The sequence below is a fragment of the Furipterus horrens genome, unplaced genomic scaffold (assembly GCF_987537825.1).
Source record: "Furipterus horrens unplaced genomic scaffold, mFurHor1.1.pri manual_scaffold_2, whole genome shotgun sequence".
In the NCBI taxonomy this organism is placed as follows: Eukaryota; Metazoa; Chordata; class Mammalia; order Chiroptera; family Furipteridae; genus Furipterus; species Furipterus horrens.
The window spans coordinates 88612899-88638567 of record NW_028327172.1 but is presented as its reverse complement, the minus strand read 5'-3'; the positions used below and the strand labels follow the sequence as shown (position 1 = coordinate 88638567).

Genomic DNA, 25669 nt, shown 5'->3' with positions numbered 1-25669 from the left:
AAGGCTTCCAGAAACATTCAGACTTTTGCCAACAGAAAGCAGCCTAAAGGTGGAGGGAGTGGGGCCACCTATGAATAATGAATGTAGTGGTATCAGAGTTCGGCTACTGGAATTGAAAACAGTTCAGTATCTCCACTGAGGACCTGTAAAAAAGATATGCCACCCACTCTTTTTCTCCTTTTGCCTGGTCTGTGCTTACATGTCTGTGTTACCATTAAAAACAACAACAACAACAACAACAACAAACAAACAAAAAAACACTGTGTATATGCATTTGACAGGGATCATAGTGCCACTGAATTAGCTCAGTTACTTAAAGCCAAAGAACCTTAAGTTGCAAGTTTTATCCCAACAAAGACCAGTTTATCCTCTTACTAAGAAGACACAAAGTTTCCCTAAACTACTGACCTTCTATCCTGACCAGCTGGTTTGTAAGTGTGGTCTGGTCTTCCCCTCAAGGGAGGTCAAACAATCCATTAACACTTCTGTAAACCCAACTCTCAAAACATCTTTCCTTTATTAAAAAATAAGGGAACTTGGGGTTTTCTTAGGAAGCTAAGACCTTTGCGATGAGAGCCATAGTGATTTGCCTGTCCCAAAACTTTCAAAGCGCCTGTCTGAACTCCAGATTGTGTATTTATGGCCTTCTGAATTCAGGTACCATCTTGTTTACCCGTCCACACCTTCCACATTTTTCATGACAGAAATCTTCTGCTATATATACCTTAGTCTTTCTTGCTTCTGAGCCTTTGCTCTTGGTGTTCCTCTGCCTGGAATTTCCTTTCCCTTCTTGCCTGCCCAAATCAATAGTCCTTCAAGGTGCTGCTTAAGTCCTGCCTTGGTCATCTCCTATTTCTCATATCTTCCTAGATGTCTCTGCAGTTACCAGATTTTATATTCTGATGTTCCCTGTTTTATGGGTGTGAGGCTTTAATTTCTCCCAGAGCTCCTAAGCTCTTAGAGATCCTGCTTTAAGGTCTTTTCTGTGAGCTTTGCAGCATCTGACCCCATGTGGGAAAATCTATTGTTGAATAAAGTTCCTGGGGAGTGGAGTAGAACAGCATGTTCTACTGGACCTGGCTCCCAGTCTCAGTTTGACTGCTGTGTAAGGCTGTGTGTAAGGTCAGGCTGATGGAGGTTCTGCTCTTTCTCCAGATGTAAAACTGACATACATTTATTCTCATCTGCTCAGGGACTGGTAAGGGCCCAACATAAACTCAGAAGAGTTCGACACAATCCCTGTTCTTAAAGAGCTATATAATCTAGTTGGGGAGGTAGGAAGGGTAAACAAAAATGACAGTATTCTCTAGCTCTTGTTAACATGGAGACCCAAGAAATACCAGGTGTCCCCTTGTCCCCATCCTTAAGTGAATGGGATTGTCCTCATCATGCTGTATTGAGAGTTCATACATTTGTCTCCCTGTCTAGAATGAGAACTCTCAAAGAGTGAACTGTGTCTCATTCATTTCTGGGTCTCCCGTTTCTAGCTTAGTGTCTGGCACATATTGGGCATTAAATAGATATTTGAGCTTGTTGAATGTGGGAATTGATATGCAAATGAGTGAATGTACCCAGTGTCACAGGAGCAAAGAGAGAAGAGGTATACAGAATATGAAAAGTTGGTGGCATTGTAGCAGATTGTTGAAGACAGACTAGGAGCTTGCTGAGAGCATTCATGGAAGAGGGAACTGCAAAGGTGAGGACACCAAGGTGTTAAGCCCCATTTGGGGTAAGAGAAACCTCACCTGGAAGGACAGAGAAGGGAGAGGAGTGAAGTGGATCCCTATCTTGTTATTCCTGAACAGGCTGCCAGGTGTTCTGCAAATCACCCGAGGCCAGCATTTAATCCTAAACTTGTTCCTGTTTACCAATCCCTTTTCTCCAATCCCTCTCCCCCAAACCTGGCCCCTTGTTCATGGGATGCAAAACTTTTAATATTAGTTGAAGGCAATACTTCTCAAATTTTAATGTGCCCAAGAATCACTGGAGATCTTGTTAAAAATGAAGATTCTGATTTTTTTGGGTCTGCGGTGGGACCTGTGACTATTTCTGAGGAGCTTCCAGGTGATGTTGATGATGCTGGTCTGTGGACCACACTTTGAGAAGTGAGGCACTAAGGCAAATATGACCAGAGAGGTTCTCTTGTTGCCCCAACTAGGCCAAAAGCCAAGAAAACTATCTTCCTTTGGATTATTTGTAATACTGCTTCCCCCAGCAAGACAGGTAACTTATCTAGCACGCAGGATGAGTGGTACTTGGTAGAAATGCCAAAAATAGGGCTTTACTCCCCAAATTGACTATATTTGATATTTGTGTTTTCATCCTGCAAAATAACTCTTTGAGTTTCTGCTTCCCAGGTTCTTATTAGCGCCCAGGAGAGACTTACTCCTTTGGAGAAAATGGGCATCTGGAGGCCCAAGCGAGTCATGGGGAGGTTCTGGGGTAGCTCTCCTCTTGCTTCACACTGCAAGGGTACCTCACCCCTGATTTGGTTCCTTCTGATCCTTCTGTTGTAAGAGTTGCATACCTGGTTTCTCTTAGTCAAATACTGAATAGAAATAGAGAAACTTTGGATCCATTTGTTATCTCAGATGTCCTTATATAGAAGCTTCTGGACCCAGTGTAAGATCAAGTGGGCTGGATAAGTGGCTTCCCTGGGCCTCACAGGCATCCTCCGCAGCATTATGAAAAAGGAGCAGGCCGGCTACGTCAAACCAAAACTCTCTGGCTGACATGTGCCTGCGTCAGCCTGGGTGGCTATCCTGCAGCCTGCGACCCATTTGAGGGTCTGGAGCAGGAGCTTGAGGCCCTGACTGTGCCCTTCTGCCCCTCCAGGCACACCTAAGTGTTGGCCACTGCTGACTGTGGAGGAGGCCTGGGCCTGGGGACAGCAGGGAGGAGCCTGGCTGTGGCAACGGAGGACACTTTTCTCCCAGCTTGCCCCTTTTCTCCTTCACTGATTTTTATTCCTATGGTCTGTGCATCTTATGGATGAGCCAGTCACAGCCAGACTTTAGCGAATTGACGGAGGTCCTTTGGCTCCGAGTCTGCAAGATCCAGGCATGGACAATCACCTCTGGTGTAGTGGGGGACCACAGCCATCTCCTCACCAAAATCTGGGTCACTTCACTCCTCCTCAGCCTAGAACAGGTGCGGCAGCCTAGGCTGGATCTCACTACTTTCACCATGATATCTACTTGCCCTTAGTCCCTCTCCAAATTCATTTATCCCTTCAGGGGTGCCCCTGTGCAGCAAGGCATCACCTGTTTACTGAGTGTCTGCTCTGAGCCAAGCACCGAGCTGGCATCCCATTTTGTTCCTCCATGTCCTGCCCCTTAGCACCTTCTTTTATATCACAGGCAGAAGCCCCTTGCTTATCTATGCTAGTCTTTACAACTGGAGGGAAGGTCTCCCCTTTGTGATAGGGAACATGAAATACCGGAAACACCCAGTGTTTCACACAGACTCAGTTTGAATCCTGGCTCTGAGTCTGCCCTTAACTACCATATGTATATAAAATTGGGTAGTTAAGACCTGTCAACCTGTTTCTTCACTTGCAATAATAGAAACAACAACAACAACAGCAGCAATAACAATAATAATAAAATCGCCTATACCAGGATTACAAGTTGAAGAGTTGCTTGTAAAAGGTGCATGGTACAGTATTAATACTCAAAAATATTAGTTGCAACCTCTTTGGTGCATCAATGATCCATCAAAAATGCATTCAATTGCTACATGAAAACCTGTGTTCTACCTAAATGTCTTCCCAGAAGAGTGGGTGTCACCTTCTCTGCTTAGGGCCTCCTTGGTACTCCACCTCAAGATCTCCTACTTGTGATTTAGCCTATTTTTTTTCTTTTTCAACAATCAATAACACCTACCTCCCCTGCCTTATTTTTTTCATCCTAGACTATTTTAAAGCACTTTCCAGCCATCATATCATTTCACCTGTAAACACTCTGGTGTGTATAATAGATTAAGTTGTTAAAGAAGACGGCCACAATATTTTTATCACACCCAACAAAATTAAGAAATTTTCATTAATATAATCTAACACCCAGTTCATATTTATTTATTTCCAATTGTCTCAAAAATATCTCGTTGTTGATTTAATTCTCATTAGATTTGACTATAAAATCTCTTGGGTATTTTTACACTGTCCTGCTTTGACATATTCTATTTTCAGTGAAAATGCTAGAAAAATTAAGCAGTCCTTACATCCTAAAAGTCTCCTGACTCACTTCCCTGAACTCTTTCTAAATAACATAAAAACAAGTACCTCGTTTTGGGGTGTTTTTAAATGACAAAAAGGGTCCCTTCACCCTTACAGCAGCTTTGAAATAAATGGGCTCCTTTAACAGCTTTCAAAGCCCAACAATGATTCAAGTTAAGAAGAAAGGCAGGATTTACTTTAGTTCTTGTTTTTGAGGGCAAAAATTTCTGGGCATCTTTCTTTTCAGAAAGACTTTTCATACCCTCCCACCTGCTTTTTGAAATCCAACAACCACAAAATTTACCCCATCCCCCCCCCCCACCCCCTTTTTTTTCTCCCTCCTTTACACACTCCCTTTTTCTTTTCAGCAGCAACATACAGGCCGGCCATATTAGAGAGATGGAAATAAAGCTTCCTTAATGTTGTATGTGTCTTTGAAGTTTTTAGCACCTAACAATTCCTCCCTTGTAGCACTTGGCCCCTCTTCCATATCCTAACATCTCAGTCTCTGAAAATGCACAAAGATGCTTGGCTACCTCGCCCTGCCTTCATCCTCACGGGGCTCAGTCTCTTTCTCTCTTTGGGTAAGTTAGACTGTGCATCTGCATGCTTCTGAGGGTCCAGAAGGGCAGCCACACCTGGAAGAGGATGGGGCAGGGGCAGGAAAGAAGACGTGGCTGGAGCTTCTCTTCGGTGTCCTTGGGAAGAAAGGAACCAGAACTGGGGAGACACTGCTGGGGACTGCATGACGCTGGACTGCTTGGCACAGCAATGCTCAGTGTTGTTTGGGGATGACAGTTGTCAAGGGAGGTGGTTTTTGTTTGGATTGCCTTTAAGTGGACCTATATGTGTGTTGAGGGGGCTGGCAGGTAGATCCACCCACAGAGTCTCTACGGGTTTTTTAAAACGCTGCTGCAAATGTGGAGTCCTGAGACTTAATGCTCCTTTAAAGGGCTTCTTTTGTGAAATTTGATCCTTGGAATCTGATGAATTTAGTATATTCGGAAACACTGTGCAGGGTAGTTGGCAGGGGCAGAAAATTGAATCTGGATCTGGCTTCCTGGAAACCTGTGTCACTGATTTTTTGTAATTTCTTGGACAGTGGATGGGAAGCTGGAGGAATGATCTCTGGATTTTGAGGAGACTTGCAGCCACAGGCACTGATGGAGAAGGCACCTCCGGCTTGGGCCACATGGAGTGTGGGAAGGGGGTCAGGTGAAGGGGTCAGGAAAAAACAAAGGAAACCATGGGCCAGTGAAGTTGTGGCCCTTTAAGACCATGTCTCAGAAATGTCCAGCCCAGCCTTGCCTTGCAGACTGCCCTGTCAAGTGATCCACATGTTAATTTTGTATTTGACAATTCATGGACTTTTTGGTGGGTAGGTGGACTAGAGAATTATATGCAAGATTGCTTTATAGGTAGTTTCATTCTTGCTCTTAAACTTATTCATTGCTGGTGTAGCAGTTAACAGTGAAGTCCAAGGATTATCAGTAGGAATACTCCCCATCACAAAGTCTCTCTCTGTCTCTGGTATGCTATGCTGGGTATTTGGCAGGAGTGCTAGACAGAGGCAGTACAGAGCCTCTGGACACCTGCATGTAAGACTCATTAGCTTTGCTGAGTTACTGGACGTATTAACAACAGAGCAGGAATGTGTGGCAGGACAAAAGAGCATGAGCCTTGGAATCTGATCTGTGTTGAAGGCCACCTTTGTCATTTATTTCATATCCATAAGCAACTTACCCAGCTCCTCTCAGCTTCAGTTCTTTCATGGGTAAACTGGAGAGTACCTACTGCTGGGGTTTTTGTGAGTCTGGCATATGTGAGTTCAGTGTGCAGTAATAGGTAATAACCTTTATGAAAGGATTTCACGTGCCCAGGTGCTACACAGCTTGTTTTGTCCTCATGGTAGTTGGTAATTATATGAGGTAGATACTGTTATTATCCTCATGTTACAGGTGAGGAAACAGGTACAAAGAAGTTAAGTAACTTGCCCAATAAGGTCAAATGAGTTTAAGGTGAGCTGAGATTTGAACACCTGTTTATCTGCCTGCCTCATGTTCTTAACCGTTGAATTCTACTGCCCCCAATGTTCAAGAAATGTTACTGCTGTATTAACATAATGGATCGAAGAATCTCAATTTCACACAAAAAGTTGGGGATGGAGAACAGGTGACCTCCATCTGGAGTAAGGGGGAGCTTCCTGTGGGAGGGAGGCAGCTTTGTGAGAGCCTTATTTAAGTGAAGGGGCTCAGGAAACGGGAGTAGGATGTGGCTTAGGGAGAGAGAGATTTTGGGGTGAGGAGGTTAGGATATGGGGACTATGACGTGGTGATGGGAAGAAGCTAAAGCCTCTGCAAACCTGGGTGGGGAGAGGATTCAGGAAGGGAGACACTGAACATGAATTCATGGTGCTGTGATGAGGCCTGCCCTGGCACTCCAAGGCTGAGGGCTGAGGTGTGCAATGGAACTTTGGGGGTTATAGTCCCTCAAGATGGAGGGACGCTACAAGTGACAAGGGAGGTCACTGTCAGGGACTGAGTTTGTGAGGATGACTATGAAGCTGGAAAAGGGGACAAGCTGGGCAATCTTCTGTACACATAACAAAGGCATGGGAGACTAGTTTTTAGCTAGAAACGATCCAAATGATTGGGCTTCCCCAGAGTTTTTCTCAAGACCACTGGCTCTGTGGTCACTGGCCTGGTTACCAAAGTCTGGGTTATGTTGGGCAAGGCCTAGAAGTGGAGTCTTGTCTTCACTCAGGCCCGTTGAACATATCTGCTGCTGGGACCCAGACACAGTGGGGTGGGGGGCAATGCCTTTCCTTCCTTCTACAGATTTCTTTGGAGTGGCACACACTGTTCTGGGTCCAAGGATACCAGGATGAATAAGAATCAGTTCCTCAGATCCTCTGGAGAAATGCAGGCACATAAAAAATAGTAGCAAACCAGCATCGAATATGCTCTGATAACAACAATAATAATGATAATAGTAGCAGCTAAACTTTGTCCTGGACTGACTATGTACCAGGCACTGCTATGAGCTTTATACACTCATAAGTTATTTAATCCTCACAACAGCTGAGAATGGAGCTCCTATTATTGTCCCCCATTTCACAGGTGAGGAAACTGCAGTGCTGGGAGGTTAAATGTGTTGCCTAAGATCAGATCAGGGCACTAAGATCTCTGGTCTGGGCCACTATGCTGTTCTGACTCCCAGCCATGTGGAAGCAGTAGAACAGAGCTGGGGAAAGGGCACCAGCACTGGGCTGCTGTCAGGTGATATCTTATGAGCTGGCATCTGCAGTATAAGTGGAAGGACCACAGGTGCAGAAGGGTGAACTAGCTTTCCAACTGGAGGCAAAAACATGTGTTATGTTGTGAAAGAAGGTGGTGTTTTCAGGAAAGTAAGAACTCTGGGGTCACTGAAATGGAGGAAGCACAGAAGGGGTGAAAGCTGGCAGGACAGGACATGAGAATGGAGGCTGGTCCCAGAGTGCAAAGGGCTTGGAAGCCACTCACGGGAGCCTCACTTGATCGTGAGAGCAACAGGAAGCCCGTGGAGGTTTGGGGTGAATTGCTGTCATGGCTGCATGAGGGTGGACTGGGCCTTGAGGGAGACCTGGGGTGAGGGTGTGGGTCTGAATGGTAAGACAGTGTAAGAGGCAGGGGTTGGGTTTTACACTCCCCTGAGAGGCCGGGAGCTGCCCCAGGAGACAGGGAGGTCCAGAAGGTCTTAAAGACAGTTTCTCTGCTTTGACTCTCTCTCATTTTTTAACCAAGAAGAAAATAAACCTACGTCATAGTTTGCTACAGGATTGGAAAGAGGAGTGAAGAGAATTAACTTCTAGTCTCTGCAGGAGGTAGTGTTTGGCAGGAGACCAGCAGAGGTGGATTAAGGTCAGCTGAGGCCCCGGGCACAGAAGAAAATATTGGGCCCCATAAAAAAGAGAGAGATGGGGAAATTAAAAATACATGGTTTTGCAGGGCCCTTCAGAAGTTGGGGCTCAGGGTGCATGCTCAGTGCGCCTGTCGTTAAATCTGCCTCAGGAGATGAGAAAATTTTTGTGATTGCTACAGGATGGGCCAGTGAAAACAGTGGATGACATGGGCCTGAGGATCCAGATGCACCTTGGAGAAAATGGGAAGGCCTGGCCCTAGTGAGGTTTTGTAACTAAGATCAAAAGCTACATCCTTACTGCACCCCTGTTGATCATCACTTCCTTCCTGTGAGTTGGAAATCAGGAGAAGACCCAGGCCCCAGATCTGGTCCCAAACAGTCAACCAGGAAGACTATGGGCTCCCTTTGTATGGAAGTTCCTTTAAATAGAACCATTCCTCTCTGGCAAGCCTGCCCAGAGGCAGTGGCTGGACCTACTGTGTAGACAGCAGGAGATCTGGTCCCTGGGACACCTTGAAAAACAATCACATCCCCACCCAGCCTCAATCCCTCAACCTTCTGTCTAGAACCTGGCATCCCGGGTTCCAATCTAACTTTGCCACTTGTCAACTTGGACTATTCATTTAACGGCTTTGTCCTTAATTTCCTCAATGGAAAGGTGGGGGTGTGGTAGTGTTATTATGAGTATTAATGAGGTAATAGCTATAGAGTGCTTAAACAGTGCTTATAACACATCCTTTTGTAGCCCTAGTTGTGGATTCCTTTCTTTCCTGAAGCTGCAGAATTCATTAAGAGATCAAGATTTTGCTTACATCTCTGACCTGGTTGGGATGGTTTCCTTGTTTTCAATGATGCCCTGGATGGGTGAAAGGCCTGAGGCCCTTACCTTGAGCCTGAGAATCAGGTGAGGTGTCATGGACTAGGAGTCAGAAACCATGGTTCTGGCCCCAGCTTGCCCCATACTCTGTGTGTCTCTTTCTCAGGGCCTCACTTTCCCCATTGGTAAGACAAAGGGCCTAGATCTCCAATTCCTGAGCCGCACTGCCACCGCCCCCCCCCCCAACCTCCCACCCTCTGCCACCCCCTCACCCCCTACCCCCGGCTTCCTCTGATTTGGTGACTCCCTATTTCTTTACTCTACAGTTGGGACTTGGCTGTGGGCCTCTCTGACCAGTAGAGGGCATGCATATTCCACCTAGTGCTTCCTGCAGGACCCCAATGTCAGGGAATCAGAGGAAGGACCCTACATTGCACCTCTTTGTCTGCACCTCCTCCTGCCTGCCGCAAAAGGACCCTTGCTCCCCGTGTCTCTGCCCTCCTATGCAGCAGGGTGCTGTCTTCTTCAATATGAAGGGTGCTGCCTCATGGGGTTCAAGTTCTAATTGGAATAATGTCGTGGGCTAGGAAAAGACAGAGGACAAGGATAATTCGGCCATATTTACAGTACCTACTTCCTGGTGATACTTGGAGGCTCCTTTCCTGGGGGCCCTGGGAAGGTAGCAGACCCTTTCAGGGGAAAGTGTGAGAGAGTCAGGGAGTTCCTGGGAGATGAGGTAAGCTCAGGACAAGGCCTGCCAGGCTCCTCTGCAGATTTCCCTGCCTCTGCAGAGCGAGGGGTGGTGATTTCATTTTCTGAACACCTCCTTGCCTGGAACTGTGCCAGGTGCTTTTACAATGGCTATGAATGAATATGGCGGAGAGGGGAATCGGGCTTTGTTCTTCTTGGCGGGTCCCCTCAGCCTCCCCAGTTTATACTCTCCTGATAAGAATTTCAGCACAAACCTGGGAGACTTGGCCTTGCAGGTGGGTCTGCATGCCTAGCCCTCCATCTAAGGCTTCATTATGACCTCTGGGGCCAGCAGTTTAGAGCGTCTCCTGTTCTTAAGTCCCGTCTACTGGGCTGGCCACTCATCCTAAGTGCAGGGCTGAGCAGAAGGACCTGGTATCCCCACTTCCAGGCTGCAGTGCGGTGGGGCCCTTGCAGCTTTGCACAACAGAACAGTTTGAAAATGAAGTCCTGTAGGGGCCATGCTCTGAGGTGCCCTCTACCAGGACACTTCCCCAGAGCCCTTCCTGTCTAGGTGAGTGGGACTGGAGGAGAATTTACGATGAGAGCTCCCAATTGCTGAGCACTTACTGTCAGGCAGACTGTGCACTCTGCTTTATATATTTTGTCTTATCTAATTATCATAACAAACCCGGGAGGTGGAGTAATCAGCTGCATTCTGAAGAGGAGGGGACTGAGGTTTAGAGGGTGAAGGATCTTGCCCATGGTCTCGCAACTGATTGAAGGCAGAGCTGGGATTGAACCCACATTTAGTCAGATCTCTATGTCTATGCTATTTCTGTAGAGACAGGAACAGTTCTTGCCTGGGCAGCTTCCTGGTTGCCCCTCCTCCCAGCCCCTGGCGATTTCCTGTGTCACTCAGAGAAATTAGATGCTAAGTTTGTGTTCTGGACCACAGACCCTGGTCTTGGTCCCTGCCTGACTCTGGGACCTCAGATCTCATCATTTGCCCTCTTGATCACTTTATTCCTTGTGCCTTAGACACATGAAGCTCACTCCAGCCACTGTGACTTCCCTTTTGATGTTCTGTTGCCTTGGAACTTGATTCAAAATCTCAAAGGGCTCACTTCCTCACTTTAATCAGGAGCTGCCTGCATGTCATCTGCTCAAAGCAGTCTTCCCTGACCTCTGATATAAAACATACCTTGCTTTATTTCTTACAACGCTTGCCGTGTATCAGTACCTAAAGTCACATTATTCTCTTCTTTCCTTGTTAATTTGTATCCCCTCCCTAGAAAACAAGCTTTATATTGCAGAAACTCTGCCTGTCTGGTTTACAACAATATCCCCCAGGGCCTAGATTGAGAACGTAGTAGGAAGTTTATAAATATTTGGTAAATGAGTGAATGAATGATTGATGCTGAACATTGCTGTTTTTCCTCTATAAATAAATTTATCTTTGGGGATGAGACTTTGACAATCTTGGCAGAGAATCTTAGAATTAAAACCAGGATTAGGGTAAGGCAAGTGAGTTACCTGGGTACAAAATTTAAGAAGGTATTGCATTACCTTGAGAATGGGTGTCCCCTCCAAGTTTGTGCTGCAGGCTTTCTGTCCCAGGAGGGCACTGCAGCTTTAGCTGGAGGGGCTTTGGCTTACTGCCTCACCCTAGTCTCTGCCCTGCTTAGCATGTCAGAGTGGCATGGGATTTTCTCAGTCCCATACCAGGTCTCTTGGACCAAGTCTGATACTCCTTATAGAATTCCACAGAAATCTGCTGTTCCCACCCTGCTACCCTTTCAGCCTGATTGGTTTTTTTGCTCTAGCGTTTCCAGGCCCAAAATCTCCAAAAGGACTCTTGTCCTTGTAGGCTGATTAGTTGGTCCCTTGGAATTGTGTCTTGTCTTCTGAGGCACCTCTTCCCTCCCACTGCTTATTTGCCCTCTCCTGCCTGCTTGAGACCTGGGGATGGTAAAGGAGCTGGACTGGGCACTGCTCTGGCCCTGGGGTATGGAGTGTGAGACCTTCTGAATCCCAATTTGTCCTCAGTGCTCAGTACTGTCTGCCCCATTGGTGACAATGCCCCTTTAGCTGAAAGGGCTTTGGCTCAACAGAGATGGTTGAATGTGGTGGAGAGGACACGGGAAACTGAAGCCGGCTCAGTGAAAATATTTTCCCAAGGTCTTCAGCTAGCAGACTGGAGTGGGATGGCCAGGGCGTGGGGCTGCCCTATAATGGGACTGAGAAAGGCTTGGGGCCATTTGTCTGTCCCTGGCTTGACAGATGATTTGGTCTCTCTCTACCTCAGCCTTGTTCTGCTCTCCATTTTACCCCCAGGGTAACATAAGTTACCCCTCATGCACTTTGCCCATCCCACCTTGTCCCCTGGCTAATTTCAGCCATAAGGGGCCCAGTCCTCAGCCATAGCTCTGCTCTGCTTCTCACCAGATACAGCAGGCTTGGCTCTCCCCAACCCTCTCAGCCAGAATATTCACTAGCTTGTGGCTTTGTCCACAGTGCCACCAGGACACAGCATGGAAGTCACAGTACCTACTACCCTCAATGTGCTCAATGGCTCTGATGCCCGACTGGCCTGCACCTTCAACTCCTGCTACACAGTGAACCATAAACAGTTCTCCCTGAACTGGACTTACCAGGAGTGTAGTAACTGCTCTGAGGAGATGGTGAGTCCTGGGGTGGAGGTGGGGTTGGTAAAGGGGGCAGGAGCCTCTGCAGCACGAGGCCCACCTTTTCCGCCACTTACCCCTACACTGTAACAGCACCCTGTGATACCCTGGTGGGCTGTTTGCTCCAGAGAGCTTTGGCAGAAGGGGTGTTGTCATACCTGGGTGGCCCTGGGGAGGGTGGTGGAGGTCTGCAGGTAACTATCTGTCTTCCGGGCAAAAGAATGCATGGGAGGAGGGGTATCCCACTTTCCTTGCAGCTCCTTGCTCACCCAGTCCCCCACCTTGTCCCTTGCCCACCTCCAGTTCCTCCAGTTCCGCATGAAGATTATTAACCTGAAGCTGGAGCGGTTCCGAGACCGGGTGGAGTTCTCAGGGAACCCCAGCAAATATGATGTGTCAGTGACGCTGAAAAATGTGCAGCTCGAGGATGAAGGCCTGTATAACTGCTACATCATGAACCCGCCCGACCGCCACCGTGGCCATGGCAGGATCTACCTGCAGGTCCTCATGGAAGGTGAGGAGCAGGCAGGCAGAGGGGAGCATGACTGCAGGGGGGACCTCTGACCACTCCTGGCCAGAGACTTTGTACAACTGCTCTCCAGTGGCATTAGCGCAGGGTTTCTTGGGAGAGGCTCTATCCTCCTGAATGGAGGGTACAGAGCATCTGTTTTCAGCCTTCCAGCCCTTAAGGACCGGGAACATGTGTAGGAGTCTGTATGAGCTCAGCCATGCTCACAATCTTAATAATTATAGTAGTGTTCATTTTTTGGGTGCTTATGATGCTTAGTTACAGGACTAAACTCTATATGCATTACTTATTTCAACCTCATAAAACCCTATCAGGGAGGTACTGTTATTTTACAAATGAGGAAACTGAAGCTTAGAGAAGATGTTATCTAAGATCACACAATTAATAAATAACACAATCAGGACTCAGTTTTGGGTCCATTTGATCTCAAAATTCATGCTTTTAAATATTGCATTATACTGCCCTCCCCTGGGGCTTTAAGGCATCTTGGGATTTTGGGGTAGGGTGGGATAAAAGGCCTGCGTTGATATTTGGCTTTGCCTGAAGTTCTTTCTGTGGAGGAGAGTAAAGTCAGGAGAACCCCACACATACTGTGGGAGCAGGGGACAGTGGGCAGGCTCCCTTTTCCAGCCCTGGTGTTCACTGGGTCTGTTTCTTTTCCCTCTGCAGAGCCCCCTGAGCGGGATTCCACAGTGGCAGTGATCGTGGGTGCCTCTGTGGGGGGGTTCCTGGCTGTGGTCATCTTGGTGCTGATGATAGTGAAGTGTGTGAGGAGGAAAAAAGAGCAGAAACTGAGCACGGATGACCTGAAGACAGAGGAGGAGGGCAAGACAGACGGTGAGGGCAATGCTGACGGTGGCGCCAAGTAACAGGCGGTTGGTCCTGCACCTCTCCTCATGCCCTGTCTTCCTCCCTGTGGTCCCCCTCATGCCCTGTCTTTCTTCCACTCTGCCTTGTACAGTGTGCCCCTGCCTGCCCTCTCTGATGTGCTTCTCTTGAACCAGGATCCCAGCACCAACCTGGTGCCTCCTGAACCCTCTGCTTCATATCACCCACCCTGCACCAAGAGTAACCCACCTCTCTTTAATTTGAGAAGCCTGCCATGGTGTATGGCATGTGTGGGCCCTGGGTGAGGGAGAGGTGGATTCAAAACTGTTAGTCCCTGAGACAAGCCAGGAGGCACATGTGAAGGTCCCAGGGAGAAGGGCCCAGGGTGGGCAGTGGTGGAGGAGAGGGTCAGCTGTCCAGCCTGCTCAGTGTGTGGCCACATCTGGTGGCAGCTTCAGAGAGGACTTGTGGGTGGGACATTGCTCTGCTCCCAGTCCAGGGAAGCCTTGTCAGGCTGGGAGTAATGATGGGTTCCTTTAACTTGAGGGTGAGGCATATTAAAGGGACAACTGTGCACTTTCTGGGCATTGAAGGAAAGCCGAGACCGGAGGCAAATGTAGCTGAGCCTTGGTCTAGGGAGCTCTGCTTTCACCTTCTTCTCCTTTGATGGCTGCTACCCCAGGAGCCTGTGGCTTTCTGTCAGCCGTTGATCCCTTGGGATTTCTGGTGCCAGTGGCACTGAAGAGCTGAGCTGGGTCATGGGGGAGCTGTGCTGTCCAGGTCATTTTCCACCACAGCTGCCCACCAACAGGAAACAAATTTCCATCAGCCAAGGGACTGCCGGGGTGGGGCTCCATTGTGAAGTGAGTTTGCTGCAGACTGCCTTTTCTAACAGAACCAGCATTGGTCTGGGCTGGGAGCGGCCACGGTGCAGAGGTGAGGAGAACTCGAGGCTGCAGGCAGAGAAGCTGATGTGCAGAGTGGGGGCCTCATTCGGAGCTTCCGTTCAGACTTTCCCAGTCTCCCTCAGCAGTGTTCATATGACTTCTGACTAGAGACCAGGGAAGGGAATGCACTAAGGGGAGCGTGAGGGGAGATGCTGCAGCCATGCCACATCTGGAGCCATGTCACACCCTCTCCAACCCAGAAATGCCCTTGTGGGGAAGAAAGTAGGATTTGTGGGGAGCCAACATTCACTGCCATTTTACTCACAATTAAGAGGAAATCTCAAGAGAGGGAGAGAGACAGAGAGCCAAACTGCTGACATGAAGAACACTACCTTAAAGACCCTCAGAGATCAACAAGCCAAGTCACTCATACCATAGATGGGGAAGCTGAGATTAAAACTGACAGAAATTGAGGGTCTTGTCCTCTTTTCTGACTCCTCAGGCTCCAGTTCGAATGAACAGATCAGTAGTTGTCCTGGTGGGAGGGGCCTCTGTGGACTGGTAGGTAGGGAGGGAGGTGAGGGGAGGGAGGTATACTCATCTAGCCCTGCTCATCTTGCAGGAGCCCAGCCTCCCCAGGCTACAACTGAGGCAGGGATGGAATGATGGCAATGAGGGCAGGGATGCTGGCAATGCCCCATCCCCTGCCCCAGGCCAAGCCTCTTCCCAGCTTTCCAGGAGCTCAAGTCCTGCCCAGGCTCAGGGAGTCAGAGCTCAGGGCAGGAATGAATCTGGGGGAAGGGGGTGGAGACAGGACAGTGACAGTCTCAGGGACCATTCTCTGCCTCTGCCAATTAGATGGTCAATTTGGGGAGTGAGCATAGGCGAGATTCAGTTTAATTTACTTAAACTCAACATTCATTTCGGAGCATCTCCTGTGTGCCAGGCACTGTGTCAGGTGCTGGGGATGTACACAAAGCCATAACAGAGTTGGGAACTGCCAAACCAGCCATGTGGGGACCAAGACTAATTTTTTTTGGTGTTTCTAATCCCATTTGTGCAGTCACTGCTTCCAGGGCTGGATTTAGGGAAGAAGGAAGAGATTGCAGAATCTGAGCCCTGGGAGGAAAGAATGGAAAGGAAGGAGGAAGATACAACAAGGGAAGAGAGTGAAAGAGGCCAGGCCTAGTGGGGGTGGCCAGCCAGCCACATAGCTCCTGGGAGGGGTGGGCCCAGCCCACCCAGAAATTCTAACTCAGTACCTAACTGCCAATCAGCACACTGCCACAGGGGTTCAGCTACGCCACTAGAATGCCTGGGGCAGGCAGGCATCACCTATCTTTCAAGCCAGCCAGCTGAGAGGGGAGAGGTGGGTGCTGACAGCTCATGCCAGCTAAAACCGAGGGTGTTTGTAGTACACTTCTGCAGTTTGCAGGTAGCACTTTTTGGCAACCTCTCAAGTGCCCTCCACTCCTGGGATGAGTGAGGATCTGTGCTGATGCTGGCTGTGGACCTTTCTTTTTTCAGGACTCATAACATTTGTAAGATTCCCTAGATTTATTCTAAGAAATGCTAACTCTCTGTAAAGTAGTGCAAGACTTCTAGGTTCCTTCTCTTCTATGCCCTGATCCAGTGGGGCCTAGAGAGGGCAAGTCCTCTCCATGGGCTTAGGTGCCCAAGCATATGAGGATGGGCCAGAAACCACTTTGCCCCAGGTGCCCACCCTCATCTGCACTTCTTTCTCAAGCCCCTTAGACTCCCCTCCAGAAGTCTCATAGAGCTGCCTTCCCCAGGGCAATGAGGTGGAGAACAAAATAGTGCTTTTGTGAATAGAGGTGGGAAAGCCTGAGATGTTTCCGCAGCTGCAGCTCTCTATCTTGCTTTCTAGTTTATACAAGCAAGCTGTTTCTTTTTCTGCACTGTGGGGTTCAAGCCCGACTCTGGCTGCATGTTCTCATCATTGCACTCTGCTGTGTTCAGTCTGCTGCTTTTCTCAACTGCCCTCCCCCTTCCTGCTCTCTCAGAACCCCCTATCAGTCCATTCTTTCTAATTAAGGGCCGTTGTAAAGAGAGGTGGGCTGGCCAACCCATGGAATTTAGCTTTCAAGAACAAAGCACAATTATTCAGGATTGAAATGCCTTGAGGTGCCTTGGAACTGGCTTTGGAAATATCTGCCCCGCAGATATAGACTAATTACCTAATTACATTTATTCTCAATTAATACAAAGGAAAAGCTGATTGGGTCCATATTTTTCCCTGTGACTCTCCTTGGGGAGGTTGGGCTGGTAAGTATTTACAAGGTCAGGTTAAGCGGATGGACAATTGAAAATACTGGCCAGGCCCAAAGGATAGTCCCAGGCCATGCAAATAGCTTGGTGTAGTTGCAGTGGGTGATGAATCAAGAAATTTTCTTCCTACTTATATCTTAAGGATAGACAGCCTGTGTCTCTTGCTGTGCCTCTTGCTGATGTCTTCCTTTATTAAAGCTTGCTGATGCATTTGTACACAGTCTATATATAGGTATAGGCATATTATATATACAAATATAAAACATCTCACTGCATCCACCCCAAAAGATACATTGGGGAGGGAAACAATTATTTCTCAATGTTTTGAGTTGATTCACCAAAGTCAAATTATGAAATGTTTGTATTGCTTTTTGTGCACTTGGAGTAGTTTAGTTAACTACTTATGCACCCTCAAGGTTTTATGTGCTACAAGGTGTTGGAAGAGGTGGTGGGAGAGAAACTTAAATGGTCCTCTGTGGCCCAACTGCTGTGATGTGTCTGCTTTTTGGAGCAGACTGAGTTTCTTTTGCAGTTTGTCTTCTTGATTGGATCTATTGCTATAATAAACAGATGGTCTTTCCTGAAGTTGCCTTGAGTGTGGATTTTTTCAGGGTGCAGAGCGGGGTAAGTTGAGGCTTTGCCAGGATCCTAACAGGGACCCTTGGTGCTCCTTTCCTGATAAAACCATTGATATTGCCAGATCCCCACCAAGGATGAGGTTCTTGTCCATTTTTGTTGACATGTTTCATCTCTTCCCCTTTGCCTTCCCAGAATCCTGGGAGACTCCCAGAAACAGCCTGGGGACAGGGTGGTTGAAAAGCTACTTCTTGAGGTCTCTTGGTTATTTCTGGGACGATGACAATCTTTTAAGCCTCCCAGGACTAAGTGTTACACTGATGTTGTCTCTTCTCTCTGAAAACAGATGGGTCACCCTTCCTGCCCTGTTTCTAAGCCATGTCTAACTAGGCAGACATCTCTTTTGCCTGTTCTGGACTTGGGGGAAAATAGATGACAGCTGATTAGAGTTTACCCTTGTGCAACTTCACAACCAAGGATGGCTGGGGGAAGAGTCAGGTTGTTCACGTTCCATCTGCATCCTGCTATATCCACTGAATCAGCCCTACGTTCAGGACCAAAAGTAATCCCTGGCCTAGGGGCTTCACTACTGCAGACGCACTTGGTTTTTTTTTTCTCTCTTGGTCCCTCTTTTTATATCTCCTTGTATTTTTGTCTCATGCACAAACATACACACTCACACTCACACACCTGCCAGATAAGAAAAGTCTCAACTTCCTGAATGGCAAGGTAATGCTGAAATGGTTGGTTCCTACATTCCCCCTGCTTTGTCACTTCTGTTTGCTCCCTGGTGACTTAGAGACCTTTGCCAGTGGTTAGAATATTCCAGGAGGATTCAGACACTGATAGTCCTAATGCCTGCAAGAATTGCTACTGCTTCCAAGAGAGAAGCCAGACAGGAAAAGGCAGCCATAAACAGTGGTGGCTGGTATTTAACAGAATCAAAGTTACCTTGGTTTAACAGGGTGTCTCTCCTCTGAAGCCGTCCAAAAATGGGATGTTGGAGAGGGTGCTTTACTGCTGAATAGGGAAACTGAACCAGGGGACATAGACTGAACAACCAAAGGCACTGGGAATTCTTGCTGGTTCCTTCTGGGGTAGAGACAGCACCTTTCTCATTCTATAGCTTTTCTCCCAGAACACGTGGGAGCTCACATTGAAGCTGGCCTGGCTTCAGGGAGGGTTGGATTTGGCTCAGGCATCTCCCATAAATTAATGTCCTTTGATCCAGCCTGCTTGGGGCATGGAGGAGTAGTTCCGGTTGTAGAATGAGCTGCCTTGTGGGAGAAAGGCTAGATCCCACTCTAGGGCTCCGCATTGGTCATTGGCTTTTTGCGTCCCCCAACTGAGGTGGAGATGCCTGTGCAAGAGTCTCTCAATTCCACTGCTCCTTTGCTTCCCACTGGTGTCCTCTGCAGGGCTCAGGCGGAGCCATTGGCCTGCTCATGACTTGCTGCCCTGGAATAGGAATCTGTACTCCCAGGCTTTCAGAGTCCCTAAGACAGGTCTTGAGGCCCAAAAGCAGTGGGGTGGGAAAGTAGATCTTTATAACATCAGAGATGAGAGGGGTCCCAGGGATTACCTAGCCAAGCCTCCTGATTTTCCTAAAGGGAAAACTGAGGACTAGAACAGGAAATGACTTGCTTAAACCCACATGATAAGTCAAGGACAAAGACAGAATCGACATCAGGTTCCAAATCAGCTGTTCTTTCCACAGCTCACACCTGGTCTGGGCCTAGCACATAGCTTAGCATACATCAGCTCAAGCTTCTGACTGGCCCTCATGGCCTGAGTTTAACTAGAAAAGGCCTCCATGCTTTCAGTGAGGGCTCAGTTTTTAAAGTTGAGGTTCAGAGAGAGAAAGCGATACTCCCTAAGTCACACAGTTGGCTAATGACAGAGCCTAGGCTGGAACCCAAGTCTCTCTTCCCCAAGTAAAGGCCTTTACTTGGCAGACCTGATGTTCACAGGCAAGAAGATATGTCTATTAACTCCAAGTTCCAGAGTCCCATTCCCATACCCAACAGTGTGACTGGTCTCTATAGGGGTCCCTCTTAGGCCAGTTGTTTTCTTCTCATCTTGCAGGAGTCTGGGTAGTATCTAAGAAACTTCAGGAGAGAGGAGGCTGGGGTGGTGCCTGGTGGGATGTGAGCTGGGCAGCTGGATGCACAGCAGCAGGAGTCCTCCTAGGTCTCCTGCCCTCCTTTATTGGCATTTTGGGGGCTCCAGGAGGTCTGTGCTGGCAGGGCTCTGCAGGAAGTCTTCTCAGATTGCCCTGTGTCGTTGCTCCCCACTGACCCCTCACCCTGAAGCCCATTCGTGTTCTAGTTAGTCACTCCTGGCTGCCTGCTACTATGCTAATGTCAGGGCATTAACCATTTTTGGGAGACAGGCTTGGCCACCCAGTGGATAAAGCTCCAGAAGGCCTTAGAGAAGGAAGCTCAGCTGAGAATTACATCCTGGCACCTTGACATGCATGTAGATTTGGTCCTAAAATAGATTAGCCTGGCCTAGCCTAGGGCCCACTTCCCTGCAGAGCTGTGGAGAGCTTTGGCTAGAAAACGGAGAAAGACTGGGGATAGAAGGGATAGGAATAGATGAGAGGGGCATGGGAGAGTAGTTATGCTGGAGTGGGTAGCTTAGAAAAGCAGCTTTTCCTTTTCTCTGGCAAAATGACCTTGAGAGTCCAGGAGGTGCTAGCTAGGGAAAGGGTCAAGTGGACACTATACACTCGGCTTGGCTACTTGGGAACCATGGGATGGGCTTTCCCTTATAACTAAGACAAAGTCACCTTTATCCCAACCACAGCTGCCTCTGCTTCTCAACTGGGACAAATTCCCTTTAAACAGGTGACATAGGGACTAGGAACTGTTTGCTTCAACAGACTGAGAGTCACTCCTGTGGGAGCATGGGCAGATCAAGGGGGTTTGATCCACCAGGAGGGGAAATGTGCATCCTGGCTGTCAGCTAAAACAGTGGCTGGGGCTGTAGCCACAGGAGAGAGAGATTAGACGTGTCCCATTTTGCCCCAAGGCGAAACATTAGGGCTGGCGGACAGAGATGTATTGATTGACTATAAGTCAGAGCTGTGCAGAGGGTTGAGTTTCTCTGCAGTAAATGAGATCCTCATTCCGGAAGGTATTCAAGCATGGCTTAGGAGTGTTGTTGAGAATATTCATATGTCAGGACATACTTTTAGATGCCTTCTAAATTTACTGACAATGGCCTTCTGCAGTTCTCATTTTAGAATTCAAATGATAAAAGTAGGATTAACTATTGTTTGCCTACAGATAAATACAACAGATGCACCTGTCCCTCTGCCTTCTTACTCAGTCATGTACTTCCCCAGGACACCTCTGTACATTGGTACCCCTTTACCCTATTCATGTTTACCCAATTTATCTATGGTGGGGAGAGGAGAAGTGACAAGCCTAATCCACAGTGAGAATCAGGCCGGGGAGGGTGGAAATTAGGAGCTAGGCACCACCCTCAGGAACTTCTTTCCAAATATCAGGCCAAGTCTGACTTTCATCCTTGGCCCTCCAGCCAGAGCAAAACTTCCCCTGTCCTTACAGTCAAGACTATAGATAGAAAGTGACAGTTCTCTTGGCCTTCTCCTCCCTTCACCCTCTCAGCTTTGCCCAAGCCTTCTACCTCCTCATTCCTGCCCTGTAGTATGCACACACCATGTGGGCCCTTCACCATCAGACATTGCTGGGAAGGGCTGTGGGATGGGTTCATATTCAGCCTGAAAGGGCTTGGAGGGTGTGTGGGGGTGGGGGCAGGGGTGGTGATGAAAGAGAGTTGGTTACCAATAAGAATAGCCATCATGTATTGAGTGCCTGGTACTGAACTAAATATTCTATGTATATCAGCTGATTTAATCCTCAGGATAACTTCCCAAATATGCATTCTTTTCTCACTTTTACAGATGAGGAGACCAAGGTTCTGCTGTATTAAGTATGTGTACATACAATGTGACATGGCTAGAAAATAGCAGAGAATTCAAACTCAGGGCGGTGTGACACCAAAGCTGTCATACCATACTGTGAGAAAGGGCTGTGGACTGGCCTCTTGTAGCCCACAGACTCAAGAGATGGTGGTGGAAAGTGACTTGTAGCTAACCTCAAAATGACTGTGGACAACATGGTAAAGGTGAGAATGTTTGGAAGTAGAGGCAGGCCCTTAGTATTCCACCCTGGCTCTTGACCCCAAAGCTCTATGCAAACAGCTCTGACCTCTGCTGGCCACTTTCTTCTCTCTTGGCTTCTGAAAACCAGTTGTCTTTCTGTCCCTACCCCTCCTCCTTGGCCTTTGTCATACTTCAACTTCTCCAAGTTACCCTTCGCTCCAAGGAGATGCTCCTCTGCTTCCATTCTTCCCCCCTCTTTCAGCTTCTCCATTTCTCCCCTTCCTTCTCCCCCTGCCATATCTCCTCTCCTACTCCAGATACTCCCTCTCTCCTCACTTTGCAAGATCCACTGCTCCTGCACTAAAATGTTCATAGGAGTTGGAGCCAGATAATTCAGGGAGTCTGTCTGGTACTGCATACCATTTTACAGTCCTCTCAGTGCCCAGTTCAGGGGCAGGACTGGGTCTTGGGTTCTAGGAGGACATCTCCATCCATCTGACAAGGCAGTCCCATGGGCACCCATGCTGAATGACAAGCCTTTGCAATGCCTCTAACCCTCAGCCCTCCTGAGCCCCTATTGTCCCTTGATGCAAGGGCAGGGGGCATGATAACCTATGCAGCAGAGAGGTAAACACAGCTCTGGGATGCTGGGTAGGATGGCTAAGACCCTGCCTTGGGACTTCATATCCCACCCCATGTGGCCCAGAACAAAGAGATGCCCATGATTCACCCCACCTCTGAGCTGCAGTAGGGAAGCAGACACCTGTTCCTGAAAGTTAGCACATGCCCCTCTCCAGCTTGGGACTCTCCAGTGATGATCTCCTTGGTCAGGATATTTCAGCTCTTTCCTCCACCTGCCCTCCTCCTCCCAATGAGCTCATCTGTTTTGGACTCCCCACCTCCCTTTACCTGAAAGGATGTTTGGACACAATGAGGCAGAAAGCAGAAAAAGAGGAAGAGAGAGGTGGAGGAGGTTAGCTGCCTACCTGCCTGTACCCCAAACCCTTTGAAAGTTGAGATGAGTGAGGAGGGTTCAGGAGCAAAGGTTTATCTTTACTCCAACTTACTGATTTGAGGTGGGCTGGGAAACAGTGGGCAACTGGTCACTACCAGTTCCACGATGAACCTGCTAAGCCACATGCCTGCTGGTTGCTTGGGTGCATGCTGTCCTGTTAACCCCCTTGGTACCTGCCAAACTTCTATAGATGCAGGGACTGTAGTTGAGGGCAAGCAGGCACTTGAGCTGGAGAGAAAAATCGGTGAGTAAGGATGGGCAGGGAATAGACATAGGTGCATTAGCAGGAGGTTCCCAAAAGTTATTCCCGATAGTACCCAGCAGCCCCAAACTGAAAAGCAGAGGATTTGGGGGCATTTAACTTTAAGTTCATGCATGCAGAAAACCTCAGTTTCTGCAGTCCCACCATCCTGAGGTTGGGCCCTGATTATAACCAACCAGAGGATAGCTCAGGAATGGTGGAGAGGGGAAGCAGCTCCAGGTGTTTATCTAGGCTGGCTGGTGGAAGAGGAGCAGTGAGGTTGGTGGGGTAGGGTTGGGGTGGGGGCTCCCCAAAGATCCTGTTTTCTCTGCTTCTTAGAGCCCAGTCAGGTTTTTACTGCAATGCCCTGACAGGAGCCAGGATCCGCTAGGGCTTGTGGGGGAGGAGGGGGAGAAGCAGGCATCGGCAAGGGCAATGGGGAGCCAGAGGAGAGGAGGCTCTCTGCCAGACTCTTGTTACTTAGGAGGAACTCCTCTCAAAATAGCTCAGAACACCTCATTAGAGTTCTCCCTTTCCCTTCCTCCTCTGCTGGGGGCTTGGCTGGCTTTCTGGTAACTGCCAGGAGAAGGAACCTTTTATCTCCCCACCATAGTAGAAGAGGGCACTGTCCCCATGGGTAAGTCCATGTAAGAGCATCTCCTATAGGCCAGGAGCTGGAGCTCTTCTCCCATTACTGCTGGTCCCACTTCCCTATCACACACTGACTGCACCCTGCTCCCCCTGCCCCCCTCCCCACACTCCCTGCTCCCTTCTAGCTCCAAACCAGCTCCCTGGAGGGCAGGAACTGAGGGCATTACTTGGTCTCAGGACTGCTGGACAAATTGCAGCAAAGAACCTACATGACCTCCCTCCCCCAAGAAAATAATCTCCTTCCCCTTAAATCTAGGCCCTGTCTTCTCCAGCCTGAGCTCCCTGTCAGTTCCTTGGCATGGGCTCGATCCCTCTCTGCATCCTTGAAAACTTGCTCCCCAGGGTATTTCTGAGACACTTTCACTAAGACCTGAGTGTGCATTATCCTATCACCAAGAATCAAGATTGTCAGGGTGCAACTGAGGGCTGTAACCAGGCCACCACCCCCACCCTCAAGGGAGTTTCAGCAGAAGGAGGGAAAGGGATCAAGGTGCCCAAGCAACTCTTACCATCTGTACCCAGAGACTGGGGGCTCATGAGGGGATAAATCAGGCAGGTTCCTCAAAGAGATAGTTTCAAAAGGCAGAAGAGAAGGAAATCACCTTTTGTTGCCTCTCTGCTGGCACCCTCTCCCCTGATGCCCTCAGGAGGATCCTCCAGTCTTGATCAATAGACTAGTGTTTTCAGAATTTTTGAGGAAAGTGCTCTACAAATGCAAAAATCATCCTGCTGCTAATGTACTTCTCAAGCGTTTCCCCAGCTGTAGAGCCCTCCTGATGTTCTTTAGAGGAGAGCTGGGGGTTCAGTGGTGCAGAGCAGATAACAGGAGAGGTCCTAATCCTGGCTTTAAGAGTCATTTTCTCTGTAACCTTGAGCCACACATTTGACCACTTTGGACCTGTTTCTTCATCTGTGAGGTGTGTCGGTGTTCCAAGGACCCGTCTGGTTCTAAGAATTGGTGAACAGTGAGGTGACAAGGAGGGTAGAGGGCACAGAGGAAACTGGCTCCTTTTCCTGTCACCAGAATCTAAAGATATTCAGGGAGCTCCGTTTCCTCCCTTCCTCCTTCTCAGGGCCGGGGTCACTTTCCTTCCCTTTTGGCTCACTTCCTGTCTCACCTCAGCCTCCTGCTCTGAGAAACATGACCTCTGCTATAAAAATAAAGTGGGCAGAGTGTATGCCAGGGCCTGTTGATCTAGTGTCAGGAACTCCCCAGGAAAGGACAGAGTGAGTGTGCAAACCTGGAGATGGAAAGAGACTTAGCCTATTGGGGCCACAAGCCTCTTTGAGAATAGTAACAGCTAAAATGTACTGTGGATTTACCCCATGCCTAGCACTCTGCTAAGCACTTTTACATGCAATAATACCTCAGTCAGTGTCAATAGCCAGGTCCGTGTCTGATGTTTGCAAGACCTAGGGTAAGTGTACAAATGGAAATTCCATATATGTCTAAATATGTTATAAATTAAGACAACAAAGTGTTAAAATTTACCTATTATCCCCTCCCCCTTTGATTAATTTTCCTTGGTCTTAATTTTGAGACTAGGTCCAAAAACCATCACTTAGTCTATTTTTATCTGGTCCCGAGGCACAGGTACTCTCAAGCATGCCAGGGAATGCTCTGCCTGCATGTCCCATTCCCTCTAGTTCCCACCCCCTGCAAACAGCTGCCCTTTGCCTGTGAGTGCACATCTGCATGGTCAGTCAGCTCCTGAGAGGATACTGGAGCATGGCCTGGAAGAGGAGATGCATGAACCACCCTTCCTCCTGTCCCATGAACCCCTTTTCCAGTGAGGAAGAGCATGGCAAGGGGAGGGCCAAAATGAGGCCCTCTGAACTCAGGAGCCCTGGGCTGAGGCCCCTGTTGCCCAGATCTAAGGGTACCATTGCTCTTAACAATCCCAGTAAATAAATATCATTCTTTTCATTATTTACAGATGAGGCTTCTGCAGAAGTTGCATAACTTGCTCAAGGTCATAGCATAATAAATGCTGGAGCTAGAATTTGACTCTCCAGTGCTTGATTCCAGAGCCTCTATACTGTCACAGCTATAGGGAGGAAAGGCAGTGAGTCCCTCTCCAGGAAAAAACAAACACGCGTGCAGCATTTCCCATACAACCTCAAGGGGTCTCTCTGAAGCCCGCCAGGGACCCCAGGTTAAGAAAGTGGGTGGAGGGAAGCCGTTGGAGGTGGGGGAGGGGCTAGAGCAGG

The 25669-nt window shown here is 48.4% G+C and overlaps 1 protein-coding gene across 2 annotated transcripts; it reads left to right on the top strand.

The window, feature by feature from the left end:
• Positions 1-4715: 4715 nt before the first annotated feature.
• On the top strand, positions 4716-25455 carry SCN2B (sodium voltage-gated channel beta subunit 2). 2 transcript variants are annotated; one of them, XM_090266018.1, is made up of 5 exons: positions 4716-4800; positions 12141-12307; positions 12614-12824; positions 13509-13676; positions 25396-25455. In XM_090266018.1, exons 1-5 carry the CDS (start codon positions 4731-4733, stop codon positions 25419-25421), a joined length of 642 nt encoding a protein of 213 aa, XP_090122144.1. In that variant the 5' UTR covers positions 4716-4730; the 3' UTR covers positions 25422-25455. The 2 variants fall into 2 exon arrangements, with proteins under 2 accessions (XP_090122144.1, XP_090122143.1); XM_090266017.1 differs by lacking the exon at positions 25396-25455 and having other exon boundaries at positions 13509-15806.
• Positions 25456-25669: the final 214 nt, after the last annotated feature.

What these genes read in the sequence shown, in the direction of transcription:
- SCN2B (XM_090266017.1), top strand. Translation starts at nt 4,731, where the DNA reads ATGCACAAAGATGCTTGGCTACCTCGCCCTGCCTTCATCCTCACGGGG. An exon ending in CAGTCTCTTTCTCTCTTTGG is followed by an intron (nt 4,801 to 12,140) that starts GTAAGTTAGACT and finishes CTTTGTCCACAG; the next exon opens with TGCCACCAGGACACAGCATG. An exon ending in CCTGCAGGTCCTCATGGAAG is followed by an intron (nt 12,825 to 13,508) that starts GTGAGGAGCAGG and finishes TTCCCTCTGCAG; the next exon opens with AGCCCCCTGAGCGGGATTCC.